The 27,535-nt window shown below is 42.0% G+C and overlaps 1 protein-coding gene across 2 annotated transcripts in view; it reads left to right on the forward strand.

Annotated features, from left to right (window-relative positions):
• ADAMTS17 (ADAM metallopeptidase with thrombospondin type 1 motif 17) overlaps positions 1 to 27,535 on the forward strand; it is a 187,474-nt gene that overhangs the window by 24,754 nt on the left and 135,185 nt on the right. For both annotated transcript variants that reach the window (XM_074601294.1, XM_074601293.1), the window contains exons 4-7: positions 2,666 to 2,838; positions 14,257 to 14,340; positions 14,928 to 15,085; positions 20,807 to 20,850. In XM_074601294.1, coding sequence (XP_074457395.1) covers positions 2,666 to 2,838; positions 14,257 to 14,340; positions 14,928 to 15,085; positions 20,807 to 20,850 — 459 coding nt within the window. The remainder of the gene's footprint in view (positions 1 to 2,665; positions 2,839 to 14,256; positions 14,341 to 14,927; positions 15,086 to 20,806; positions 20,851 to 27,535) is intronic.

Genomic DNA, 27,535 nt, shown 5'->3' on the forward strand with positions numbered 1-27,535 from the left:
TGAATCGGCAAAGCTTCGCCAATTCTTTCATCTGCCTCTGGAGGAGAGACCATCCCGGGCAATCCCATGGCAAATGACCATGGCATGACCTCTTCTCCACAGAGTGTCTGGCATAGTGGGTTGCTCCTCTGACACAAGTGTATAGGTAGGAGATTTACATCAGCTGAAAACTTTTAATTTATTAGGGGATTACCAAAATAAAAATTTGATGAGGAAGTGCTTCCATGAAGGTTCTGATTGCTAGCAGCAAGACTGGAATAACTTGCATTCTCTTCCTTTTTCTTGGATTTTTCTCTCTGGTATTTAAATGATAACTTTGAAAGTACTGCAGCTAAAGGTGCATGGCTGTGCGGAGGGAGGGATGGGTGGATGAATGGAATGGAATGAAATGAATAAGCAAACAAACAAACGTGAGCTTTTTCACAAAAGTTTGGTGAAGTCATCTCCATTCCATAGTTGGCAAATCAAAGGTGCATTCATCTTTTCTTCTTTCTGGTATCGTGACTCCATTTTATTTTATTGCCTTTCTACAGCACTTGGAAATATAAAGATTCCCTGCTCTGTGGCAGCCTTGTCATGATTGCACAGTTTTCTGTAGCTTTTTTGCAGTCCATGTGAAAACAAGCCTTGAAACTATTTTCATCTTTGCGGCTGGCATGTAGCTTCCGTTATTTATGAGCACCCAATTTTTCATTTTTTCCTTGTCCATGGGCTCCTGTCTGTCTTTTTAGACCCAGGGGGATATTTCCAAACTCTTTTTTAAAAGATTCAAATCAAATTTCATGGTTGTTCTCTCAGTTTAAAATGTTCACCCAGTGTTGACAGTTGATGCCTTGGGCAGAAAAGCATGTGCAGAGCTATACGTGATGACTGCTAGACAACTCAGAATAGGGATATGGGATGGACACGTGCAAATGTGTGTATTGACAAGACGGAAAACATGTGAATGAGCAGAAGGCAGGGAGTCCATTTCAGGTGGGCTTTGGGGGGCTTACAGCTGATGGAGTTTATCACCCTGAACACAAGAGGGTCCATCAGGGAAAACTGATGATCTGGATGTGAGTGCATTTATGAGCCTGGGAAAAAAGGGGAATTCAGGCTGAATATATGTTAAGGGAGCTGGTAAACAGGCTGTGGAAAAACAGGATCAGTGAATGCTAACTCAGATCTGCCTGCTGCAGAATGGTGCCTTGCTAAGAGAGGGCCTCAAGTTAAATCCACAGAAAATGAGAAGGGAATTCTCTGCTCTGGGAAATGAGCAGCAAGTGTAGCGTGACATGAGGTATCTGTCTGATCATCCATCACAGTCTATCCCATGTCACTTTTTCATTGAATGTTGTGTTTATGCTGTTTCAGGACCTGTTGTGTGTTCTGCTCCCTATTTCATTAGAAGAAATCAGCGCTAATACCAGTGTCACTATCTTATCCATAGTATGTTGCAGACTGACCAGTATGCAGATGTGATTTCAATGAATCTTGGCAGTTTGTTTCTTATTGCAAAATAAATTTGTTTTAATGACTTCATTTGCTTTTCTTTCATTTTACAATTGAAAACATGAATACGTTTTTTGTGACTGCAACGAAGTGAGCAGATTCAATTTCAGATCTGAACCTAATTTCTCCTTTGTTCATACCTCGGCTGCTTTGCACATCTGCCTTTGAGCTGTGAAACACATTTCACCTTTCAGTTTAGAAGAGGAAAAATTACTAATATGTTAGTCTCTTAGTTTGGAGGAAGGGAGGTTTAACTTCTGTGTTTTAATTTTTGAGTTAATGGTAGCTGACCACTGCTTCACTTCATAGTCCTTAGAATGGGTCCTTTTCACAGGTTCTTGTAACTTAAGCTTATTAAGGATCAGCTGGTCTAGGGAGTCCCCTGCTTTTGGTACGTGTACCACAATAAAGAGGCATGTGAGCTCTGCACGTAGGTGGCCAGTGACTGCAGCTGCTGGTGCTGGCGCTTGTGCCAATAGCAATAAATGAGCAAAGAAAGCTTGAGAAGGTTTTATCTAGCCTGACCTTCTGCACTTCTGGGTTTCATCCAGAGACTTCTGCAGTTGGCCAATAGTGCATGTTCCAAAACAATCTTACTTAATTTAAAATTTTTGAGACTCTATCTTGTGTTCTGTTACATTGCTCTAATAATGCTCGTAGCAAGTAACAATGCAACTAATGGAAATACTGACTCCAGGAATATCTTACAACTTCCCTGGCGAAGGAGAACCTGCAGACTCTAGAGTGCACATTGCATCCCGAAGCATGGTCTCCTATGCTAAAGTTTTCTTCAGCGGATTTTTCCATAATTAGCACTTGTTCCATTATAGTGGAATGTTACGCTCTTCACAAGCAGGATTTCCAGTTTCTGAAACTTTTGAAAGAGTATGACTTCTTCTTGGTTTGAATTACAGCTCATCTTTTACTGTTCTGGATTTCTTCTCTTTTCCCATCCTCTTTTCTATTTGCATGTAATGTGGTAGTCTCATGCAAATCTGGATACAGAGGTACAGATGTACTTGCAACAGAACCTCTTGGTTTCTTCTTTTAATAAACAAAGGACACTTTAATTAAAGGTCATTCAATCTGAATGTGCACATGAAAGTTTGTTGAAAAGAGTATAAATGTTTTATTATGATCTGACAGCCTTAATAAGTATTTTGACTTTTAGAAAAGAAGAGACAAAAGAAAATGAAATCAACCAGTGACTGGAGAGAGAGGAGAAATGCCATTCGACTTACCAACGAGTACACAGTAGAAACTCTGGTGGTGGCAGATGCTGATATGGTCCAATATCATGGTGCCGAGGCTGCCCAAAGATTCATCCTCACAGTTATGAATATGGTAAGTAGGCGCTTTACTCTCAAAAGAAGAATCGAGAGTAAACATATCATATCAAGGGTAGGTTAAAGCTGGCTTCCTTGACAGTTGAACCAGGTAATTGTTTTGACCTTGAGGTAGGAGGAAAGGTTTTGGTTTTCTTGCATTGTGTGCCTCTTCTCCCCCGTTGGTGTGATTCCCTGTATCTGCCTAAGGACATCACAATAAAAAGCTTTTTTGAAATTTTCAGTTAAGAAATATTCCATAATTGTTCAGCAGTGGTGTCTTCTACCATGTTTTTGTACTGCTGTTGTTTACCTTGGGAGAGAGTGTCCCGGAGTGGATAGATGGTCTTGTCTCACGTGTTTCTTGGGCTCCTAAAGAATTCCATGGCATGCCTGTTTCATAAGAGATACTTCTCTGTGGGTCGTTGTCATAGCAGGCAGTCAAATTGTTACTGAAGACAGCAGTCATACTGATTTCCAGCAGAAAATCTGGCTTTAAGTCAGTTAGAAACACTTTTTATCTCTGATTTTTACATAGTGAAAATGGCTGCCTCCCTTGCTGTGGAAAACATGGCAAACTTATCACCAAACTGCTAGCTCATCCCATTCTCTTTACCCCAGGACCTCCTGCGCTACATGAAGTGGCCCCGATCATACCTCTGAATAGTCGATGGAGTTGGGTTTTAGAAGCATTCTAGAAATTCTGCAGAGAATCTGCCAGGAGTGAGGAAAGCCTTTTGAAACCGCAAACTCGTATGAAGCGTGGGTGTTAATTTGTTAGCTGTCCTAGTAGCTAAGCCTTCAGTCTCAGCTGATAAGGGAACACAAAGCCTCTCACAATGAATGCTCACTCAGTCACTTGTTGGCAGTGCCAATAAAGAGATAATGGCTTAACTGATGTGGACACTTGGAAACTCTACTTAGAGACGGCAGGGGTCCTTCCAGAGGCATTTGCACAAGGAAGCCTTGGAGGAAGCGTGTATTCCTCTGCCCATGCTATTGTAACATCCAGGAACCGTTCATTCTCCTGACTACTGCTCTGTTGTTGTTCATGAGCAGCAAATTGGCTTGGGAAAAAAAAAAAGAGCGGTTCATAATAGTAATTGACTGGTCATGCGTCCCAGTGAAGAGCTGAGTGATGGATGCTCAGTGCATAATCCTGCTATGGGACAACAGCTTTTTAAGACGTCTTGTATTCCTTTCTCAACCACTGGTGTGAGGGAGCTCTCCTGTAGTGAAATGCCTTGCTGATTAAGCAGGGCATTTGTTTAACTAGCCTCTTCTGTTAACAAGCTGCTTTTCTATGTCACTTCCTCCACCTTTTATTTTTGCCTTGTAGCATGCTGTGACAATAGTCACTTAATAGGGCTTCATTGTGTCTCTACATTTATTTGGGTGGGTTTGTCGGAAATGTCGTCTTGCAACAAATCCATTCATGTCACCATCACTTTAGGGTCTACTTACTGGCTTTCTTGCATTTAAGGATGTGTTTGCTGGCGGCATAAGAGCCTTATTCTTCTCAAAGCCACGGTCCTCCACCTTTAAATTCACATACCAGCTTTGCAGTGAGCAGGCAGAACATAAGTTCAGCTCGGAGCAAATTTGCTTCTCAAGTCACTTTTTGAACTAACAGAAGTGCATATTCAGGTGTAACATATGTGTCAGGTCTGAGTTTTTCCCTTATGTCAGATGCTTGGGACCTCAAGAGGGGTGATGGGTGCTTTTTTTCTTTGCAGTGGCAGCCCAGGGGTCCTCATAAAATCTGTTCTGCACTGATTCATCAGTGAGATAACAAAAATCTGCCATTGTGCTCTACAGTCCTGCCAGGGCTAGGACAGGGCATTACGCTGTGAGGGTTTTTAAAACATGTGTCTAATCATCTATTTTGATGATCCTCGTGCCAACAGGTCAATTATTTCAGTGTAGCCATTACTGCATCTCTATGTTGTATAGTTTATCAGCCTGTGAATATTGTTAGGGTTCAATACATTGATAGACCAAGTCCTAAACAAAAGATGGCCATGAATACTGTTGTTTGTCCAGGCTGAGGAGTACTGGAGAACGTCTCAGCAACATCAGCTTGCCAGGTGTGAATATATATGTGTCGGGAGGCGCTGATAGATGGGTTGGGTTCTCTAAACCCATCTACTAAGCAAATATTGAAGCTTAGTTTCCAATGGATTTGGCTGATGGTCTTTTAAGCTAGGTTCTGATGCTGTAGTGTGAGCTCACCCCTTTATTAGACACTAGAGAGTGCACATGGAAGAGGACTCTTGGCTGAGGAACACATTTATCTGACATCTCCTAGGGTGCAAAGTCCAGCTGAAATGCTTCCCACTGTTAAGTCATTGCTCCTAGGGGCTCACCCATGTGTTTTTTCTGATGTCTGATAGGATTTGAATTTATGTTTCAGCTTTTCAGCCTTCAGAGGAGCACCAACAGAGTCTCACTCCTTTGTCTGGCCACCTACATTCCCACACTTGTAGGAACGTAATATCTTTCAGGCCTCTACCTCCATGAGGAGACTGGTTGTGAGCATCTGGCAAGATCAGAAGATACCAAGGAATAATAATAGGCAAACACGTAGATGGCATCATTGCATAAATCCTTTATTCTGAGGTTATAAAACAAGGTGAAATTCAAGGAAATCAAAGGGGATTTTAACATTCCATTTGCTATAATGAAAACTGATCTTCATCCCAACAAAAGAGGCTGAAGAATAATTCAGAAAATGTATTTCAGGGAGACAGGATAGTCATGTGGTTTAGGTAGGCCTTAGCTGAACTCGTCACTCAGCCACACTCTTTGGGTAGTGCCTGAACCAGCCATGCTGAATCTTTTGTGTGGAAGTTTCCCATCTGTAAAACTGTGATATGAGGAATAGTACAACCCTCACTCCTCAGGGCAGCATCTGTTACATCCTTCTCTGGTGCAGGATCGGTTGTGCTCTGTGTAACCACACAAACGAAGACCCTCCTGGAGGCTTGGGATCTTTGTTTCCTGCCTGCCTCGGTAGGACTTCTGTCAGCCTTCTGTGACCGTTTGTTTGGGGGGCAGGATTTGCCCCATGATATTAGGCAGTGCTTATTCAGCCACACTGCAGGATGGCGGGCTGCCTCTAAAAGAAACCAGAATGTTAATTTTGGCTTGGATGCTTGCATTTAAGCAAATAGAACATTACTGGTCAGGGGTATATTAACTTAACTCCTCTCTGTAAGCCATTACGTTTACTGTCAAACCACAAAACAAGCATTAAGAGGTCTTATTAATGCATTTTATATTTATAGACATTTTAAATAAAGTGATCTGCCTTAAAGTATTTAATATCTATTTATGTTACAAGAATTTCTGAAGGGAAAAAAAGTCAGCATTACAAAATACTGTTTTATTGCTCCCTTGGTAAATGAGAATCTTAGGGGAAAAAAAACCCACCACCTCCTCTAGAATAACAGCTAAGAAACACAGCAAGCCCCTTTTGCAACGCAGAAATAACAGGTAGTACTTCAAATAGCAAATGCTGTGTTTTCAATGAAACTCTGTGGTTCTGACCATCCCCTTGAACAGAGAATAGATTCGCACTAAAGTTACTTGTTTACTTGAAAGTCATTGTAGAGGTGCAAACTCTTCCATTTAATAAATTAATATTTGAAGTTGTAAGACAGATTTTTTTCAAGACCATGGAAGAATTTCCCTCCAAGGTACTCTGTAATGTATGAGTAGGAACAAGCACGGCTCCAGGGCTTTCAGTTGACTATTTTTAAGTCACCATCTCTATAATGAAACCTGTTCTTGTTTTCTGGCAAGGTATTTGATTCAGCGTGACTTTCCTAATGGCGATTCCTCATGGCTTTGTGATAATAAAAAAAAAAGCTGATAAAGAAGTTGTCAAATGCTACCATTTACATCTGCAGCCGCAGCAAGGCAGTGAGTTTATGGGCATGCTGGATGTAAGGACATGGACATAGAGAGATATCAGCAGAATTCTAGAAATGCAAAACCAGCTACTTAAATATATGTATGTGCTGATTTATTTTTCTAAGTTAAACTCCCTTGGTATTGAGCTTTTGCACAGTGTTTCAGTCTTTGCATTTCAGTTCTTGTCTCCCCTTTGCATCCTGCCTTTGTTCATGCCCTTCTTCAGTAGCCACCAGTGTTTAGAAGTTCCTCTAACTTCTAAAACAAAGTGCCTTTGTGGTAAAACATGCTTATTTTGCTCACCCATTCTGTTAGTCTGCATCTGGCAACTATAGTTTCTCATTGCATTTCATCCATGTGGAGGCTGGATGGATGTTCTGTTTCTTATGAGGTTCTGTGTTGCTCTTGCAACACTTCATGGCTTCATCTAAACGGAACTTCAGGTTTCTCAGCCAGCAGCTAGAAGACCAGTGCATTGGCTTTGTCTTTTCCTCTCCCCTGTGCTTCTGTGAATCTGCTCACAATAGCTGCCACTTTAGGCTTGGTTCCGGAGCAGGTTTTGAAGCATGAGGCATTCACCGCTTTCTTGCGGGAGCTTTATGCTTTTGTTTCCTCATGTGTTTTCATCTGAGAGAAATGTCCAGTAAGCCAAAAAGAATTTCTCTGTCCCAACAGACCAGGCAAACTGCACTGGCGTCTACTGTGGCTGGTGTTCATGGCTTAGGCCTTCAGCTTCCTGGAGAAAACTCTGATTCTAATGATTCTGAAGCATACGATAAATGTGGTATGAGACCGTTTGGAAAATTCTGTCCGTGGCCATAGTGTGTTTGTAAAGTTGAGGATGACTGGTTTGAGCTAGTACCTGAACAGCAAGTTGTGAATGTTGGCTCCTTGCAATTGTGCAGGGCTTATTTTGCAAACCCAAGTCCCACTCAGACTGACCCTCTGAGCATTTAGCGACAGAGATGTCTGAATTTCCAAGACCACAACATAATAATTTAAAACCTGCTTTCTGTGTGTCTGAAAACCTTAAGAAAAAGGTTGTTTGGGTTTGTTTTTTTTTTTTTTCTCTTCTAAGTGCATTTTTTGTGGTTTTGGAATAAATTACAACTGTGGCTTGGTTTTTTGCTTGACTTTTTCTGAGAGAATACAGCATGCAGCGGTAAGTTACTGTACTATGTGTTAGTTTTCCTGCAGCTGTTGCTAAGCCATGCAATTAGTGTGGAAACCCTTTGGAGCAGCAAGCAGTAACTTGAAGTTAGTGATCTTTTGGATGTCATTAAGAGGGAAAATTTTTATGTTTTTCTTTAGGAATAATACTGGTTTACTCTCTGAAGCCTTTACACTCTGCAGATCATTTTTCGTTTTGGATTTCCCCTGTGAGATATTTTTCTATGTTAAAGAAGCAGATAAAATCATTTTTATCATGCACGCATTGATGGATTTATATGTCTGTGCTCTTGGGGACTGGCACATAAAGGTTCCAGAGCTGCCACTGATAATTGGCTCCCTTACCCTGATCTGGAATTTTCATGATGGGAACAGGGATGTAAGGGAAAATGATATAAATATTTGATCGCTGTCTACAGATTTCTCTTTTCACTCCAGCAGCCCCAGGAGAAAGAGTTATGTCAACTGTATCTTATAAAGAGCCATGAATATGTACTTTTTTTATAATGTTTAATTGGGTAATTTGAAAGCTTGGCTTTAGGTGGGTGTTAGAAATCCTATAGCACTTTTCAAAACAAGTGAAAGACAACCTCAGTAACCTGACTAATGCTTCTGCTCTCCAAACGTCGTCCAGCAGCCAAGGCAATGGGGAGGCTCTCACTTGAGTGCAATGCTTAGGAAAGAAAAAAGTCAATTAACCCTCAGGGTTGCTGTTCTGAACTCCAAAACATCTGAAACACACACGTCTCCCTCCCACCGTCCACCTGCAGAGGAAGCTCTTGAGAATTAAAAAAAAGTAAACTGATGTAGTTTAGTTCCTCTCTTAGTCCAATTCCTCATGTCTAGGCTGTGCTTTATGCACGCTGGGGCAGGCCTGGACAGCTCGTGCCAAAGCTGCATTTATTCTGTCCCTTCCTTGTCAAAGCCATAAGGAGAAAGGCAGGCAGGAAGAATGCAAACAGAGGAGGAGGAGAAGGATGGTCCAGGCTTCAAGCTTTTCTCTTTTCTTTAGGGCATTCTGTGCAATAAGGTTCTGTCAGGGAAACGCAGATGAAGGAGGGGGATGTCAGAGATGGGCTTTATTCTTTTTCTTGCTCTTCTGCACTTCCCCTTCCATTTTACTGTTTTGTATGACTCTTTACCATACCTCTTTCTGTTTCCAACGCGTATTCTCTCTACTTCTGATGACTCCTCACAGAATGGAAGTCAATACAGCGTAGAAGTTCACCTGCAACAGAGGAACCAGTGCTCATGACCACGCTTCAGCCACACTGACAACTTTTCACATCCCTTCTCTTCAGCCCAGTGACCAAAAACCTCCATTGCTCTTCCAGCCAAGCTGTTTTCTGGCACTGTGCTGACGTCCTAAAACAGCAACCTTTGCATGTTGTTCCACGGCAGTGTGTGAGTGGGTTTCATGTAGCTGACGCTTGTGTTCCCAGCTGCCTTATTTTATTAAAAGGTTCTAAAATACCCCAAATATTTTTACTTTTCCCCTGTTGGAAGTGGTCACAGCAGCCTCAAGGGTGTGATGCAATTGCAGGCTCGAGGGAGGGTGGCCCACGGTATTGCGAGTGGGATGGGAGGTGTCTGTGAGTGAGTCAGTCTCTCTGTTAATGCATGCTGTCCGCGCAGCAGGAAACCTTGAGAACATCTGCACTAGGAAATCCAATTCCCCCTCCCCTGGTACCAATTATCTCAGCCACCTCGCTTGGCGCCGTTAGCTCGTGTGCCGATGATAGCCGGTTGGATGTCGTGTCTGAACAGCTTTGACACGCCAAGCTTGTGGGTGATGGTTTCCTTGTAGGCTGGGTGGGAAGGGCACAAGGTGGTCGCTGCCACGATGGAATGCAGTTCTCAGCAGGAAAGACCTATGGATTTGAATTCTTTTATTTTAAAGACACCTGGATTCCATGATAATGCATCCCTTGGGCACAACCTACCTGGCACAGACTGGTTTAACACTGGCTGCGTGCTGCCAAAATGGCTGTGAATAACCTGTGCTGAACTCGGTCTCATATTTTTTCATCAAGTCATTTCAGGTCTGGTTGTCTTCTCGCTGGGGTTCCTTCTAGCCTTAAAGACCACTATTTGAGACGGTTTGGGTTTTCATTTAAAAGGATGGTGCGTTGGGTGCAGGTGCCCTGGGGGCTGCGGGGGCCTCTGTGAGGAGAGACCCGGGGCTGCCCTGGGCTGGTCACAGCCGGTTGCAGCCGGTTCTGCAATGGCCCCACCACAGGACTCCGCCGAGCCCCTTGGCAAAGCTGGCAGTGCCCCTGTGAAAACGTATTCAAGAAAGGGGAAAAGAATGCATAGGCAGTGAGGAAAAAAGTGTGGGGAAAAATCCATGTGAGCGCCCAGGCCAGAGCAGGACGAGGGGCAGGAGGTGCTCCAGGTGCTGGAGCAGAGATTGCCCTGCAGCCTGTGGAGAGACCATGGTGGGGCAGGTTAGTATTCCCTGAAGAATATTGTGGCCTGTGGAGGGACCACGGTGGGGCAGGTTGGTATTCCCTGAAGAATATTGTGGCCTGTGGAGGGACCGTGGTGGGGCAGGTTGGTATTCCCTGAAGAATATTGTGGCCTGTGGAGGGACCACGGTGGAGCACGTTGGTATTCCCTGAAGAATATTGTGGCCTGTGGAGGGACCGTGGTGGGGCAGGTTGGTATTCCCTGAAGAATATTGTGGCCTGTGGAGAGGAGCCTGCGCTGGAGCAGGTTCTCCTAACAGGAACTGCGGCCCATGGGGATGGGCCATGCTGTAGCAGGGGAAAAGTGTGCGAAAGAAGGAGCAGCAGATAGGAGCTGTTATGGGCTGACCACAACCCCCATTCCCCATCCCCCTGCACGGCTTGGAGGTAGAGGAGTCTGGAATGGAGGAGTGAAGTTGAGCCTAAAAAAAAGTGATGGGATGAGGTGAGGGCAAGGAGTTGTTTTAATTTATCTTTGTTTCTCTCAATGCAAATTATTTTAATTGGCAATAAATTAAATTTTCCCAGGGTCAAGTGTGTTTTGCCTATGATGGTAATTGATAGGCGATCTCCCTCTCTTTACCTCAACCCACCAGCTTTTTCATCTTATTTTGTCCCCCTGTCCTGTTGAGGAGGGGTTGTGAGAGAGCAGCGAGGTGGGGTCTGGCAGGCGTCTAATCAGAGAAGCTCAAGTGCCGCATGGCTCGTTGCCTCTCAGCCTCTGTGTCTCCGTTTCGCAGTCCTATGTCTGGGCTAAATGCAAGGTCAAATCACTTGTGCAGAACTCTCTTGCCCTCTGTTTTAACTGAGAAGGCCTCTCAGTATAGTGATGAGAGTATACATATTCCGTATTCAGTTGATGAATAAGAGCTGTGTTTGCTTGCGCAGACCAATTTGCGGGCACGCTTTTAGTCTGTTTTCTTGCTAATTTGCCTGCAGATCTCAGCTCATTTTGAAAGACAAGTTTATTTGTGGGTGGAGTGTGAACAGTTCCCAGCTAAATCTATGTAGACCTTTCTGTATAAAACTTTACAGGGGGCTTTTTACTAACAGGAAAAGAAATAGAAGAATCAGTGAAGACAGATGAAACTGGAGATGTTTCTCTACTCTTCAACTTGGTTCATGAAAGAAGATTGGAAATTATAAATGTGATATTTTGACTGTGTCCTGCAGTTCTGATGCTGGACCATCTTAAATCACAGTGCTAATGTCTTCTTCAGCTGAGCTTATGATCACACTTAAAATCCTGAGAAACAGTGAGTGCAGAGTTGCATGAAACAAAACAAAGTACTGTTCCTCTGGCAACTGTCTATCCATCTCTCAGAAAAATTTTTGAACCTTCATTAAGAAATTATTTACCCCAACATGTTGGTATTTTTAGCTATTGTACTTTCTTGCCTTTTGCCAGTAATAAACGATCTACTTGGAGATTGATCCTTGTAGTTAAACAACTTGCTATTACACCTGGGTTTGCGCTGCAGCGTAATCAGCATCCTGTCGTTATCAGAGTCTCATGGGCCAGCGCTGTGGTGTCAGGCACGTTACAGTATGTTTACCTGTACACACATTAAAGTACCGATTGCAGTGCAAAGGAACCAGTCTGACTGCATTGAAGCAAGCGTCTCCCTTCTAATCCAGTCAGATCTCATGGACTCAAAAGTCTGGTTCAGCCTCTGAGGTATTCAGAGTGGGGGATGGAAGCAGAGCTAGCTGGAGCAGATCTCTGATGAGAAAGGGTCTGTCTCTTCTCTAGGTGAATTGTGTCTGAAGGCTTTAGTTGTGCTGAAGTAGAACAGCAACTTGTACCAGTCAGGCTTATTTAGCAGAGGGAAAGGTTATTGTTCCTACTAGGGAACACAAACTACCATCAACCTGGGGCTTCTTTGGGCTCCATTTAAGAGAATAAGCAAACAAAGCTTGAATAAACAAGCAAAGTAAAGCCTCTTTTGCATGCCTAGTGTATTTTGGTTTAGAATCCAATTGTTGCTGCTGCTAGCTAGGTTGGGCTCTTCTGAGATCAGTGATGGATGCAAATACAAATGCAGTCAAAGTTATCCTAAGGATGGAGAGCACTAGAGAAAAGGAAGAGGGGCTGACAGCTAAACTCACCAGCAGCTGGTTCTTGCTATGCACGTTTTACCAGTGAAAACTACCTTTTGAAGTCAGTGGTGTTTGGATCTCTCTGTGCTGCGTCTGGAGGCAGGCAGCTTGTCTCCTCTGGGGGAAAGGCAAGCACCGTTATCCATTAGGCTTAATGATAAGAACCAGTTTGCTGTATTCTCATTTTATGAGTAAAATCTTTATGGGATGGTCAGAGCTAGCAGTGATCTAGGCAAATCAAAGGCATCCATCACAGGCAAATGTTTGTTAACCTCTGTAGAGGCTGACATGAGAGGCTGACTTGATGAGCATGATGCCCCATTGACCCTCTCAGCTGAATGTCCAGGTCTCCATTTACACATAAGTCCACCATCAGAGCCCTTCTCTGCAAGTGTCAAGTTTATCCCCCCAGGTCTGTAGTGAGAGGCCTTAGCTACTCTACCAACATACCCCCGAGCTAAGCAAATAGTACCAGCGCTTGTATGCATTTGTATACCAGCCACAGGGAAGATAAATGGCTTATTGTGCTCATGCTAAAGGTCAGTGGGTCAAATACTGAGTAGCGTCTGTCTTGCAATCTGTGCCTAAATTATAGGAAACATTTATGTGTGTGCTTAAATCAAACTCCAAACACTAAAGAGCTTAAGAACACTCTTACACTGAGCACATTCCTGAGTATTTGCACAAATAGGAAAAATACCAAGCGTTGAAAACATAATATCCAAAATGTGTTCAGGTCTTGGGTTTGTTGTAGGAAGTTAGCTGAGCCTGTGTGATATTTCTAGCCAAAAGAGATGTGAGTAAGGAGTATAGCTTACCTGAGGCCAAATCCTGCCTCACGGTAGTCAAGAGTCTTTCTTCACTGATGTTGATTTTATTTTTTTTGACTGAGTAGGGAATACAATATTCATCCAAAGGTTATTATGATGTATTTTAAACCTTTTTAAAAATAAACCCCGCCCTCACCTTTTTTGATATAGTCTAGATAAAGCATTTGTACATGGAAAAATTGGTGGAATAAAATTCTGGCATCAATTAAGATCTTATGTTCTAACCTATAAAAATGAGGTGAAGCATCTGAACTGGAATGCAAAATCTGGAGAAAGTAGTAAGGTAGTTTCCGGTGCTATTTTTGTATTTCCTGAGGCTTGTGTCATTATGTGCTGCCTTATTACTATTCTCTTATATAAGATATGAAAATAACAGAGGGAAATTGCTTTTCCATTCTATTTCCTGAAGTCTAAAACACACCATTATTTCCTCTTGCATTCAGATATCTCTGATATTTAAATGCTGAAGATCCATATTAGTTGGATGCTTCATAACGTATGTCCGTGTTCCTGAGACTTTGGTTTATGTTTACGGATCCTTTGGAATATTTCTCTCCTTTGCTGCTGAGGAACCCTTTTCCTCTTGTTTATTCCATTTAAAAGCATTTCTTTGTTTTAATGTTTTTTGCCTTGAATGCTGAATCTTGCTCAGATTAGTCTGTGACAAATTTTTCAGGTGGTGGAGCCAAAAGCAGTACGATAGGAGCAAACCTACTGTGGTTTTGCAAGTGTTTTAGCTACACTGTAGTATGTGGAACTGTTAGAGTGGTGACACAGTAGCTCTTAAAAATTCTTTGTTTTGTTGAGTGTAGTAGCACAACCCATTTGGGTTTGTTTTGGGTCAGTTTTTGGAAGGATAAATGTCTAACTTTAGTCACAATTAGTCCCTTCAACTATTACTAGGTTTTGGTATTGTACTGATATACTGTGGATGTTTTATTTGCATTTTAACAGGTGTACAACATGTTTCAACATCAAAGTCTTGGAATTAAAGTCAGCATTCGAGTGACCAAACTAGTCCTGCTCCGCAACCGTCCTGTGAGTTCTAACTCGTTTTTACCTTGCTGCTGTAATTGTACTGTGATAGTCTCACAGGCAGAGCAGGATCCTTGTGCTGGGGTGGGGGGGAAAGTGGGGCAGGTCTGGACACAGGATCATAAATTGTAAGCAGTGGGAGCCACGCTACACCAGGCAGTATTAAAGGTGGGAAGTACTCCACACTATGGGAGTGAAAAGAGCCCTAATTCTTTTATTTATCCTTCCTGGTAAATCTTTGTCCGCCTAATAGTTGAGAACCAGTCTCAGGAGTTAACTGTTACAAAGATTAAAAATTATATGGCTCTGGTATCGAATATATAACTTCCAGACTTACGAGACTTGTGAATGTAGTTCTGTATTAGAATCTTATGAGTGCGGCCAGCTGATGGAGTTTGTTCTGTAGATCAAATGATGGAAGTTGGTGTGGAATCCAAAGTCCCTAGTTCACCTGCTCAGATGAAGCTGGTTTCACACTTTTCTTTGTATCACACTATGTCTTTGAGCCTCTGGTATTTCATCAGAAGTTTAACGCTTTATGTAAAGACTGTGACTGATATTTCTTTTGTATCCCTTTTTTTTTCCGAAAGGCGAAATTGTCTATTGGGCATCATGGAGAGAGATCTCTGGAGAGCTTTTGTCAATGGCAAAATGAAGAATATGGTGGGGCAAAATACCTTGGTAACAACCAGGTTCCTGGCGCGAGGGATGACACCCCTCCAGTGGATGCTGCTGTTTTTGTAACCAGGTATAGTAAGGTCTGGTTTATCAGTTTACTTCAACGAATAATGGCCCACAGTCAACGATGGGGTTGTCTGGTCTAGCAGTAATCCAAGAAAAATATCTGTTGATGATGATACATTTGCTACCTACACACTGTTTGGATGGCTCAAATGACTCCGATGAAAGTGATTTGTCTTGCGTCTGTGTATACTTAACAAGGTATGCAAAAGCGTGTCTCCTCCTGAGCGTTGTCGTGCTGAGGATACAGGCAAGACATGGCTGCAGCACAGGTGATGATATTTTTTTAACACCAGCTGGTACAAGTAGAAAAAATAGGTGAGGTTTTGGAGGAGCAAATCCATGGTCTTTTAAGTTGATTGCATACTTTAAGATGTAAATATAGAATGCATGGCTATAGAAATGATCTCTGAGTAATTAAAGTGAGCACAAAAATATAGTGTAAGATGGATGTTTTATGTGCTAGGAAAACACTACTTGCTGCCCCCTTCTTACCCAAATTTGAGACAGGAAATGTCTGTACGGCAGTTCAATATTACTCACCTCTTTCACCTTTTTTTCTCTGCCAACAATGTAAGTAGAAATGCATGGTTTTGCATAAACTGCCATTCTGATTGTAATAATCTATTGTGTAAATAGTCACATTGCAAACTATCCATGGGATTTTGGTGAGTGTTTAATAAAATAGCTGGTGAGCAGGGCACGGGGCCAGAAAAGTTCCTAAGAATGCACCTTCACAGACATGTGTGCAGTTCCCCCAAATCCTTCTCTCTCCTCTGTATTCAATGTAGTCCAGCCAAGCACTTAAGCAGATATTTAACATTTTAGACAGGGTGAATAGTTCCTTTGAAGTCAATGGGCTGCACATCCTGGTTATAGTTAAGCATGTGCTTCGTTGGATCAGAGCCTAAATAAATAACTAACATTTTTGTTAAACTCATCTGCGCATCCAGTTGTCCTGCATGACAAGCGAGGCATACAGAATCTCTTCTGATGTGCTTTAAGCATGGGGTGGAGGGAATGAGCAGAACATTTCATCTGTGCAGTCTCTCTGCAGCTTATAAAATTGAATGCATAATGTCAGGCTAAATGAGTTGGACTCAGGCATCTGAGGAAGAATGGTAGAAAGAATGTGTAGCAAGAATTGTTCAATAGATTTGCAGGGGTCTGCAGCCAGAATAGCTGGTTTGATACAGGTTTGGTTGGTCTAGAAATTAGATTCTGATTTTATCAGAAAGTTCAGGCCAGGGAGCACATTGCTGTGCATAAGAGCAGCATTTTTCCTGTTTGATACGCCAGCAGTGGTTGACCCCAAAATACATGTAGTCTTTTTCCTTCCTTCTTGCTGTGTCTTGTCATCCTTAACCCATCCTGCTTCTGCTGCATAGAGGATGCAGCATTGTTTAGAAGACTTCTGGCCCAGCAGCCTGATTCCTGCATCAGGAAAATGAGGTTTTCTACTCTTGGCTTTGGAAGTGTGTGTGTGTGTCCCTGGACCCTCCCCAGACTGTACAGATGGACCAGTGGTAGAGGATATGGGAGCAACAGCATGTCCAGCACAAGTAATTGTGCCAGAAAAAGCAGAAGCTGAATTTTCAGCAGCTGCAGCAGCTTTAGGACTAGAAACAGATTCTTTGGGGTCAACCTCTGAAGAAATCCCTCTGGTTCCAATCTGGCTCTGTTCATTTGAAACACCAAGGCACACTTGCCTTTTGAAACTTCACCTCTAACTGATGTTCCCCATGTACTCATTTGTATGCAAAAGTAGGTTACCTAGGTGGCAAGTATCCCTTCTGTGGGATTTTAATAGTATCCACCTGATTGAATTCCAAACAAGAGGCATACTATGTCTGTGAAATATGATGATCCAGTTCAGTAAATAAATGAGACAGTGAGAATAATCTGTTATAGCTCTGAAGGTCTGAGTATAGTGTTGTGGTCTCTATAATTATCAGACTTTTCTTGTTCAAATTCTGGTTTTGAACTTGCAGAAATTCAGATCTCTGGCATCTATGGATAATGTCCTTCATATTTCAATGGGCAGCTGAACAGAATAACTTCTGTCTGCAGAATCTGTGTCTCAGTGATTTTAGAAGCATGTCTTATTTGAAACACATTCCCCCTGTTGATCTTCTGTCTTTTGCATTCCGTAGGAAATCTTCAGACATTCTCACGTCTCCTGGCTGTAGGTGTTTGGGTCACTGACAAGGCTATAGGTGATGTGATAGCAGAGCAAAGAATGACACAACACTGATAGGAACAAAATTCAGAGCTGTCATTAAGGAAAGACTTGGTTTTTTCCCTGATATGCTGGTGTAGTTATTCTATTTGCAGCCTTCTCCTCCCTTCCACATTTCTCCACCTCTTTGCCTTTACATTAAATGTGCAAATGAAGCAATTCAATGTGCATTGAGGAAACTGGGCGCATAGTGCTATTAAACGTATATATGGATGGGGAAGGCATTTTTTGGGCAGATGTTTGACTGTACCAATTTCCTCTGTCCTTTAGCTTTATGACCCTGCAGGGTTAAACTGGTCAAAAGATGTCATTTGAAGGATGCTGGGAAGTGGCCATTAAACAGAATACTTCTTATTCATGTTGCACAGTTCAACTACTGTCCTTCTTTCTTACAGGAAGGACTTGAATTGCAGAATTTAGCTTAGCTCAGTTAGGTATTTTTTTCCAGTTTGTGTAAGCCAGATGGAAGAGTGACTGTAGGAGGAGTTCTGATCTCTTTTCTGGCTATTTTCATTGAACAAAACAACTGACTTCTCATTTATTTTAGAATTGTTTAAGTCTCCTAATGGGAACACTCTGCACAGTACCACAAGTGATAATGACCAGGAATTTCACAGGTCCCTAGAAGATGAGAACACATGTCCTGCTTGATTCAGTCAGTGGCTAAAAGTGAAGAGTAAATTTGCTTCACAGCTACAGCGTGTGATTTCAGTATATTATCCAAGACTTAAGGTGATAAGGTCAGATCTCAGATTTGAACTGCAGTAAGAGTTTTATTCCAACATAGCTCTATAAAAGATTCTGCTAACAAAACTATGTCTCTGTGATAAGAGACCTCTGCACATGCAATGAATATTAAGATATCTTTTTTTTATATCCTTGAAGTATCATTATAATATCATTCATGACAAGCTCTCACTTCAGAAATATAGAGGCAGTCAAGCTCAAAAATGCTCCAGAGAGAGACCTGTGATTGAAATCTTTGTAAAAGCAGATCAATTTCAGTGCCATGATGGGGCTGCCTTACCTCGCTGGTGTGACTGAGCCACAAGTGAGACAGATCTTTCTAAATGGCTTTTCAGGCCTTGGCTCCCCTCTGATTGCCAGGACAGGACTGTAGGAGTTTTCAGTATATAGGTTTTGTGGTGGGGTGGCTGCTTGCCTTTGGAAGAAGACTGAGACCCACCAAACTCATTTGTGACTAAAGGTTTGGATGTGCTTTTCTGTTTGGCTGCAGAATTTGGGGGTAAAATGTTTACAATAGGACTGGATGATTAAAGCCTAGCATTTTGATACAAGATCTTTGAATAGAAGGATGGTTTCTTTTGGACTTGTGTTTATGACAGTTTAAAGGATGTGCTGAAGAGGTTTCATACTTGCCGGCCCACATGCAGTGAATTGGGCAGCTATGTTCAGTTCTTCCTGCTGACCTGTTTCAAGTCCTTCCCTGACCGGACAGCATCCCAGCACTCCCTTTACAGAGAGGGATTGTTCGACCTCTGTAGGAGAGTCTGCAAGTTGTGCTGGATTGTTTGCAGGACCCTTTATTTTATAACACGGTGGTAATTTCTCCAGGGTGCTGCCTGAAAGTGCCAGACACCTTTCAGTGTAGAACACAAAGTGCAAGGAGCAAAATTGCTGTACTTTATTTGCAGAGCTGGCCAGCCCCTGAAGAAAGATGCTTTTCTAGCAATGGCCTCCTGCCATCTACTAATAGTTCAGCTATCTGTTGTCACAAGAAAAGCATCTGTTTGATTTACCAGTTTATATAACATAATAAGTCCTTAAATAAACCTCCGTCAAGCTAGCTCTGGGAACTCAAGCAGGCGTGCTTGTGCCAGCTCTGTCAGGAGACTGTCATTAGTCTTCTTTGGAAAGGCTGGAATGCCAAGGTGTCGAGACACAGTAAGGCTGCAGTGAAAAATGAAAGCTGGGGCTGATGTGTGGTTGTAGCTTCCGATTTTCTTTTGTTCCTATCTGATTTTTTAACACTTTGATGGTTGTTATGGTTTTTCTGCATTAAAGCATGGTTAGTTTTCAATGTCTGCTTAACAAGAGCTGGTAATAGCTGTTGTTTCTCTCCTTTCAAGCCCTTGGCAACTTGATTTGTGACTTTCAAAGGAGTTTGGTGTGAAGGCCTTAGGTTCATCAGCCACAGTCCTGGGCATTAAATTCCTTTTCCTATAAAACCTACTTTCATATTTTGCTTCAAGAAAAAAGCTTTTTTAATCTTTCTCTAAGTATTTTCTTTTGCTAAGTATTATCTTTCTCGAAGTATTTTTAATCTTCCCCCTGCCAAACTCTTAAACTCAAAATCCCACTGGGGACTCAGGCATTTCAAATGACACACTTCAAATGCACTAATACGATTCTCTCACTAGCCTCCCCACAGGGTGAGGAAAGCCATAATGATAGACATTATGGTTCCTTGTCTTCCCTTGGGTTAAGGAACTTCTGAAATGTTTTAGCACATGTGATGTTTTTCTCCAGCTCCTCTTCATAATGGATAGCACTGCAAAGCAGGTCTGGTCAAGATAGCTCCTAAAGTTTAGGTCTAAGTGCTTATTGAAATGTATTCAAACCATTAATTTAGTTATAAACTACTTTTCCTCCCACACTTGTTTTTCTGTCATGAGGAATCTCGGTTACAAAATCTCACACGAAGTGTCAGCACTTAGATGGTGAGCTTCAAGGCTTTTTATTGTATTTAATACAGCTGCATGGGTCCCTGGTTGATTTGTGGGTGCCAGTGGCATATGTAGTATCTCTTCCTGCCTTGATGAGATCTGGGGAGAGTGGTTGAGATGTGGGGAGTAACAGAGACCAAATGAAGTCTCTTGAACCTCTGTGTTGGATTCAAAACATAAAATAGCAAATCTGACTGTAATAAGTTTAGCTGAAGCCAGTTCACCTAGCTGTTACCTGGCAAATCCTGAAATTCTCTTTCTTCTTCCTTGTCAATGTCTGTCTTTCTCCATTTAGTCCTGCTTCTTTCTTGTCTTTTTCTATTCCAGTGGAAGAAAAAAAGTGAAGAACTGAGAATTTCTGGGTATATACGATTAGTCCTGTGTCTCCAGGAAGTGTCCCCAGTATCTCTTTCTCCCACTTTTAATGGTGCTGTTGCATCACAGGGTGTCTGCTCCTTTTTGTTACGGTTCTCTTGTGAAAAGAAGAGATTCTGTTTTAATCCAGTTGCTGAAGAAGTCTGACATCGTAGAGTGAGGCAGGACTCTTTTACATGCTGAATCATAAGTCTGTTAAATTGGACTGTTAAATATGGAGCTGATTCACATAATTGCTTGTAATCTTGTGGTAGCAATCAATGTTGCTATCTCTGTTGTCATCATGTAGACTGCACAGCAGTTTTTTAAAAAAACAACATTCAAACCTCAACACCCATGATATGTGAGTCATGCATCACTGCTTTTTCCCTGCCTGAAGTCTGGAGGCACAGGATACATTTCAATTCTGTTCTGTTTTTCTTTCTAGGACAGATTTCTGCGTACACAAAGACGAGCCTTGTGACACTGTGGGTAAGTCAAAGAAGTAGCGACAGTGTTTTGATAGCCAAGTCTGCTAAGAGGAGCTTTCTGGGCAATCTTTCATTCTTTGGTTTGCCTTAATGTTGCTTTTGCTATTCTGTATACCTCTGTGATGCAAATATGGATTAGTTGAGCAGGGTATGAACTATAAATAAGCCATTAAATATTAACCCCTTCAAGCACTGGAGGTCTCTGAGGTCAGGAAGTAATCTTAAGTATTTCTACTTCTGTAGAGCGGATGTAGAATTAGATGTTTGGAGATTATGTCTTTTGGTGTGTCTGTATAATGCTCCTTTCAGTGCTCTCTCACCTAAACCAAGAATTTGCTCACTACTGAATGTATTTCCAATTGCAAGAACCTGTGTAATACTCCCAGATCAAACTGGCACTCAGACACCAGAGAAGAATACCTCATTGTAGGAAAGCCAAGTTAAATCTTCTCTTCTGCCTCCTACTCCTCCTACTTCCTAACTGCCTTTAATCGTAACCAAACCCTGGGTACACAGGGTCCTTACATCCTACACATTAAATACTTTGTTTATTTATTTATTTAACATAGGTAGCAGTAACCTTCACTGTACCTGTTCTTTTAGTATTTTTTTTTTTAATCACCACAGTAACAGCAGTGTTTGCAGGCATAGCTCAACATCCTCTGTATGATGCTTGCGTGACTTTTTTTAAGACTTGCCTCAAAGTCAAGTGGCCCCTTATCCTACATTCTGTGTAAACTTGGAATGGATCCTGATTTTCAGCTGATCTTACGCTCCAGTGCTCAGAGAGATGCTCGCAGACTAGGGTTCGTTATGTGATGACAGTGGGGGATGAAGAGCATGGGGGAAAGTGCCCTGCGGGAGCTCCGAGACTACCTACAGAAGTCTCATCTCAGAATGCGGGCCTTTCCCTCTCTGTGTTGTGGACTGATCAAGTGAAAGGAGGGGAAAAAAAAGAGCTGAAAAATACATACATTTTCTTTTTCAAACACGAGCAAGGACTGGCCTCTACGTCCAAGTTTTCTTTCCAGTGGGAATCCCTCACAATGTGTTTATTCTGTGTCCAATGGAAAACACGCTTCCACTGAGGGAGGTTTTTATACTGTGTACCTGCATCTGGAGATGGCTGTGGTAAGATACAATAAAGAAGTGGGGGGAAAAAAAAAAGCAAAGCTGATGGAAGACACATGCTGTCTAAGGTCAGAGCTCTTTCCATTTTTAAAGACAGTATTTTGAAGATTTCTATTCAGGGAATGATATTACCATAGACAGCATGACTAAGGAAATATTTTTATGACTTCTTTTCTGTTCCTACAATACCCAAGTAATTTCTTGTGCTGTGACTTGCTGCAGGCTGTGGCTCCAGTGGAGAAAGTGGAAGATCAGAACAATACAGCTTAAAATCATTTTTTTCTCTTTCTAGCGTAGTTTTTTCCAAGATATTTAGAAGGTGAATGTTTCTGGGACAAAACCAGTCTGGCCTCTTTGCTCTTTTCAATCCTACTCTTCTTTCCTTCTCCCCTGATGGTTTCATTATGTGGCAGCAAAGCACTGTCTTCACTTACACGTTTTCTGTGCCCCACTGTTTCTGTTGTCTGAACCCAGAGGCAGTATGCGTTATCTCTGAGTACAGATGAAATCCTCCATCATATGATACCATCTTTTCTTAAATACTGTTGAAATAAGTAAATATTTTGATAACATCAATTTTCAAGCACTACTGCCTGTACCCACATTGGTGAGTTACTGCAGTTTTCTCAGATCATCTACAAATTTAGACCCTTATCTCTGTGTTGTATACATTGGGACCTTATTTTTAAAGTTTTCTTCAAAACCATAAAATTAGGAACTATTCCAGTAGGGCTGCAATCTGAATGAAGTCTGCCCAAGTTACACCACACACTGGTATCTCATCTGTCCCTGCCTTGAGAAATACTTCTTGTGCTTAGTGACTGGAGGTAGAGCCTTAAGAAGGCAACCAGTTCCTCTGGTCATTGGCCTGCTAAGGACATAGTGCAATATCAAATTGGAGAATGCTGGATTTTGATGTATTCCTATCCGTAAAACAGATATTTCATGTTTCTGAGTCCTTACGTGTGTCCTGAACCCATAGGACAGTATCTGATAATTATGGACAATGTGTCTGAATATATCAAATATTTGTGATTTACATAGAGATCGTTGTCTCTGCCTTCTATGCATGGGTATAGCACTGTATTAGCTTCATTCCCCTTTCTCTGCCAAAGGTATTGGATTAGTGACATAACTATGTGATTTTCCTTTACTGATGAAAGTTAGCCCATATGTAACCCATTCGTATTACAGATGTTAGACCAGAAGGGAATTTGACCTTGTTGTGTCGTTTGCATATGTGTCACAGCAGAGGAAGAATTATTTAAGGAATATACTTCTGTGGCATGGTTTGATAAAGTGGTTAGCGTTAGAATACTAAATTCAAATTGTGTGAAAGATTCTCCAGTTTTCCTCCTTAGAACAGGGAAAAATAGGTGTCAGTCATAGAGAAACAGGTTTTCATAGCCACCATTCCATGCCCTCTGTGTGTGTGTGTGTGTGTGTGTATGTATATATTGGTTATAAAAATAGCAGCGTAGCATAACACTTACTTGGGCTTAATATGAGTGCAACAATCGAAGTAGGCTGTTGCGTATTGGTAGACCATACTGGCTTATGAAGAATTATGTTGATGTTTCAGCAGTCTCTATTGTTGCCAGATTCCTATTCCTCACTCCAGCTCCCACAGGTAGTCCCCTCCAAATCATCAAGACTGCCTGCGAAAGCAAGAAGCTAGCCCAAGGAGTGACATGGCATTTGGTCTTGATGGTGATGCTGAGGTTATAGCACTCTCTAAAATTCTCTCTAACAGCAACTTGCTCTCATTTTTTGCCTTATACTTCGCTTTTATATATGAAGAACGTGGCCTCAGCAGATGCATATGTGTTTTTATACCTGCTTATGGATGGAATTGGCCATTGCAATGTGGTACACTGCCATCCTGTAAAGGAAGAAATGGCTTTCTGGTGAGCAGGCACGCTCCTAAACTAGGAGACTAAGGCTACTGCTCTATATAAGGCAGAGAATCTGGACTCTAGACTCCTGATTTCTATTCCCAGCTCTGGCACTGACTCATTGTGTGACATTTGGCAAGTCACTTACATTCTGAATGCTTCTGTCTACCTCTGTGAAATGAGGATTTTGAGTGCAAAGCTAAAGGAGATTGCATAGCCTAAGAAGTTCTCATATAAAGCAGTGTGATGTCCTTGAGTATATGATGCAATACAAGTCCGGAATCTGATGTTGCTTAGTCATGTTTAAGAGGCTATAAAGAATCTATTAGATTAAGCGTATTGAAATAAGAGGACTCAGAGCGCTGTAGGTAACGGAGTTTTTAGTGACAGTGCCTTGATTTTCTTTACCTTGTGAGAAATATGGAAGCAAAACTTTCCCTGATGGAAGTATTGAGGCTCAGCAGTTGTTCGGAAGTGGGATTATGAAGTTTAAATGGCTTATAAGAGGTGTTCATTTGTGCTCAAAAAGATCCATATTGAAAAACCTGTCTGGAATCTTTGCCTGCCATGCAGACACAGAGAGAAAACAGCAGCAGGAGGTTTGTATTTGTGTTCTGGCAGGGGCCCCTCACTGAAACCAGTTGCTCTGGGGACTTCGTTCAAATTTTCTTGGCCCAGCTGCCAAGGTAGTGTGGAAGGTTACATAATGGCTGAAACAAGCTCAAAAATGGTGAAAATATGTAGGTATGTCTTTGTGGGGTGATACCCCACTGGCTGTGTCAAGAAACAGAACCACATTTGTTTAAAAAATAGTTTATAAATGCTCATTGCCCTACTTGATTGTGTAAGTTAGCCCTAAGAACGAATGAATTCAAAAGGAGGTGGACGGAAGGAAAACAAGATGTCTGCGCGCAATACATTTGCAGCAACTGTGTTTCAACAGCCTGAGTTGCGGCACCTCCGGTGTGCTCTGCGGTTTGAGCAGGGCAGCAGGTTCACTTTGTGCGACACCAGCTCGTCACACACCAGTCACAAAGTTTGCAGTCTGCTGCTGCTTCAGACTCATCTCTCGTGATGTGACTCTAACCAGATCTGCCGTTTCCTGCAGAAAAATCTTTGTTCCAATTGAGCTGCCTCTAAGCCAGCCAAATTGAGAGTTTAATGTCTAGCTATTAATATCAGGCTGCAGCTTGGAGCCTTGCACGTTGTCAGAATCCAACCTTTCTGTGACATAAGCAGATTGAGAATGCCCCTTTCGTTCAATGTTTCCACTGCTAGTGCCAAATAAGCAGCTTTACGGTTAGTTAGGAATGATCCTGCATATTTCAAGGCAGAGCTTGGCCTTGATTCCTCAGTGTACATGTTACCCCAGATCCAAGCTGAAGCTTCCCTTTATTCAGCTAATAATAAAAGTGGGGGCACTGTGGAATTGGGAAATGGAAAATGAGAATGTGTGTTAAATATCCTTAAATTGCCCTGGTTAAAAATGTCTTTACCTCTGCTGCAGTCACATGTGCTTTTCTGTGGCTTGATGTCGGGGAAAAGAAAGCAGAGTATAGTGCATATACTGCAGATGGGCAGGTTTAGTTAAAGGAATAGCTGCCTGGAGAAAACCGAGCATCAGAGCGGAGGTGATTGAGAAACATAGTTTTCCAGACTGTTTCCACAAGCGAATGTTTTGTGAAAAACATTCCCATCTCCTGTCTGGCTTTAATTAAAGGGCTCAAAGATAATTTGTTGAGAGTCCTGAAGATTATAAACCCTTGCATAGTTTGTGTCCTTTTTCTTGAGTCTTCCAATCACTGATATGTGAATGGGGAAGTCGGGTTTTGGTTTTGCCACTGCACTGCTGGGTGACTGCACAGATGACATCCTCCTGCTGTACCTGTGTCTTCATATCTTAGTCCTTTCCTTCTTTCAAAGTGAAAAGTACTATCATAGAGAGCTGCATATTATGCTGCTATTAGCCAATGTCCCTCCCTTTGTAGCTACACTCTGCTTTCTTCTTATGAGTTTATCATAGCAAAGTGTTTCAAAATATGCCCAAGTATTGCAAATTTACTTGGTCTGTGTCTCCAAGTAGATTTGATCCCTTTTTATTCCATGTAAAACACCTGAATAAATGGCAGCATATTTTTCCCTTTTCCTTCGGTGTTTGCTTGTGCAGTCGGGTGGCCTCCTGTCCACAGCAAGTGACAGTTCTTGTTGGTCCTGCCTGTAGTGTGTACTGTTCATTTAAATCTTCCTCCCTATGTAATACTGATTCCAATCCCCTAACAGTGTCACAACAGAGAATTAATCCCCAAGGAAAGGGAAAAGACTAACTGGTTTGCTGTGAGTGGAAAAGAAAAGGAATTCTCACATTAAAAACATTTTCCATAGTGGTTCGTGTTGAATGTTTCTGTATATTCCAGGGCGGGTTTTTATTTGATGCCAGAATAAATAGAAATACCTGCTGCTTAAAACAATTCATTAGAGAAGCAGTGCCTGGCTTTAGCAAAAGCCTTGCTGGGACTGTCCTTCAGAGCAAAATCAAACTCACTTTAATGCATTAAAATTAACATACTGTAGGTTAAAATGCCCCTTAAAGAAACACTGCCAAGTTGATTTGGTGTTTGTGGAAGAAAGGGACCTCGCAGCATTGCAAATTTTTATGTCACTTGTGGCTATGTAGGGCAACAGAGAGCCAGGCTGCTGGCTTTATGAAACCAAGGGGAGCCATGGTACAGTGCAGTGGAAGACTTTTTCCCTTGCCTTTTGGTTGCTAGGGAATAAATGCGCAGCTGCACAACCCAGACAGTGCAGAACTGTGCTATTGGGCATATTCATCACTACCATCTCTCAGGCCCCACCCTACCCACAACGGCCTTCCAATTTCTTTTCACCAGCTAGCAATCTCTCCTCTTCCAAATTCCCGCTAAAAATTTGTGTGCCAAGTGACTGTAATATAAGATTGCATAAATTTTAATAGAAGCACTGGGATGAGCGCAGCCACTCAAGTAATCAGGAATTCCTGCTGCCGTAACCCTTGCTCTTCCTCACTTCAGTGTCCCATGTGCGCTTTTCCTTCTTTCAAGTTTCAGGGGCATGGCTTCAGCCAGGCTGTTTCACATGTACACAGCTGTTCACAGGCTCACAGCTAAAGACCAGAGGAAAATCCCGCTTACACTGGACTCAGAGAGAGTTTTGTTAGTGATTTCAGTGGGGTCAGGATCCTCGTCCTGTTCTTACATGTTGCCTGAGACAAGCAAACACTCCTTTGGGCCTCTGTCAAAAAACTGGCTGAGGTTTTTTCTAGAGAGACTAGTTGGTTTGGGCTACCTGGGACATCTTTGGAAAGCCTGATATCCTAAAGAGGGTGCTTTGTACTTTCTGAAAATCAGTTGACATGTCTATTAAGCTATTTGAGCTTTCAAAATCTCTGAAATATTTAAAAATCTTGCAAAAAAACCAATAGGCTATGAAAGCCAGAAAATGAAACCCCACTGAAGGTGACCACTCTGCTTTTGGTAAGACAAGTACAATGGAAAATACAAACAAAGGCCATATATACACAATCTACTGCCCTCCATCCAGTTTGCAAAAAATAAAAAAGGTGGGCTTCCCAGTTTTAACAGACTACATGTTTATTGTTAAATACATCAACTTTCTGATTGATTT

Source organism: Larus michahellis, chromosome 9 (genome assembly GCF_964199755.1).
Source record: "Larus michahellis chromosome 9, bLarMic1.1, whole genome shotgun sequence".
NCBI classification, from domain to species: Eukaryota; Metazoa; Chordata; class Aves; order Charadriiformes; family Laridae; genus Larus; species Larus michahellis.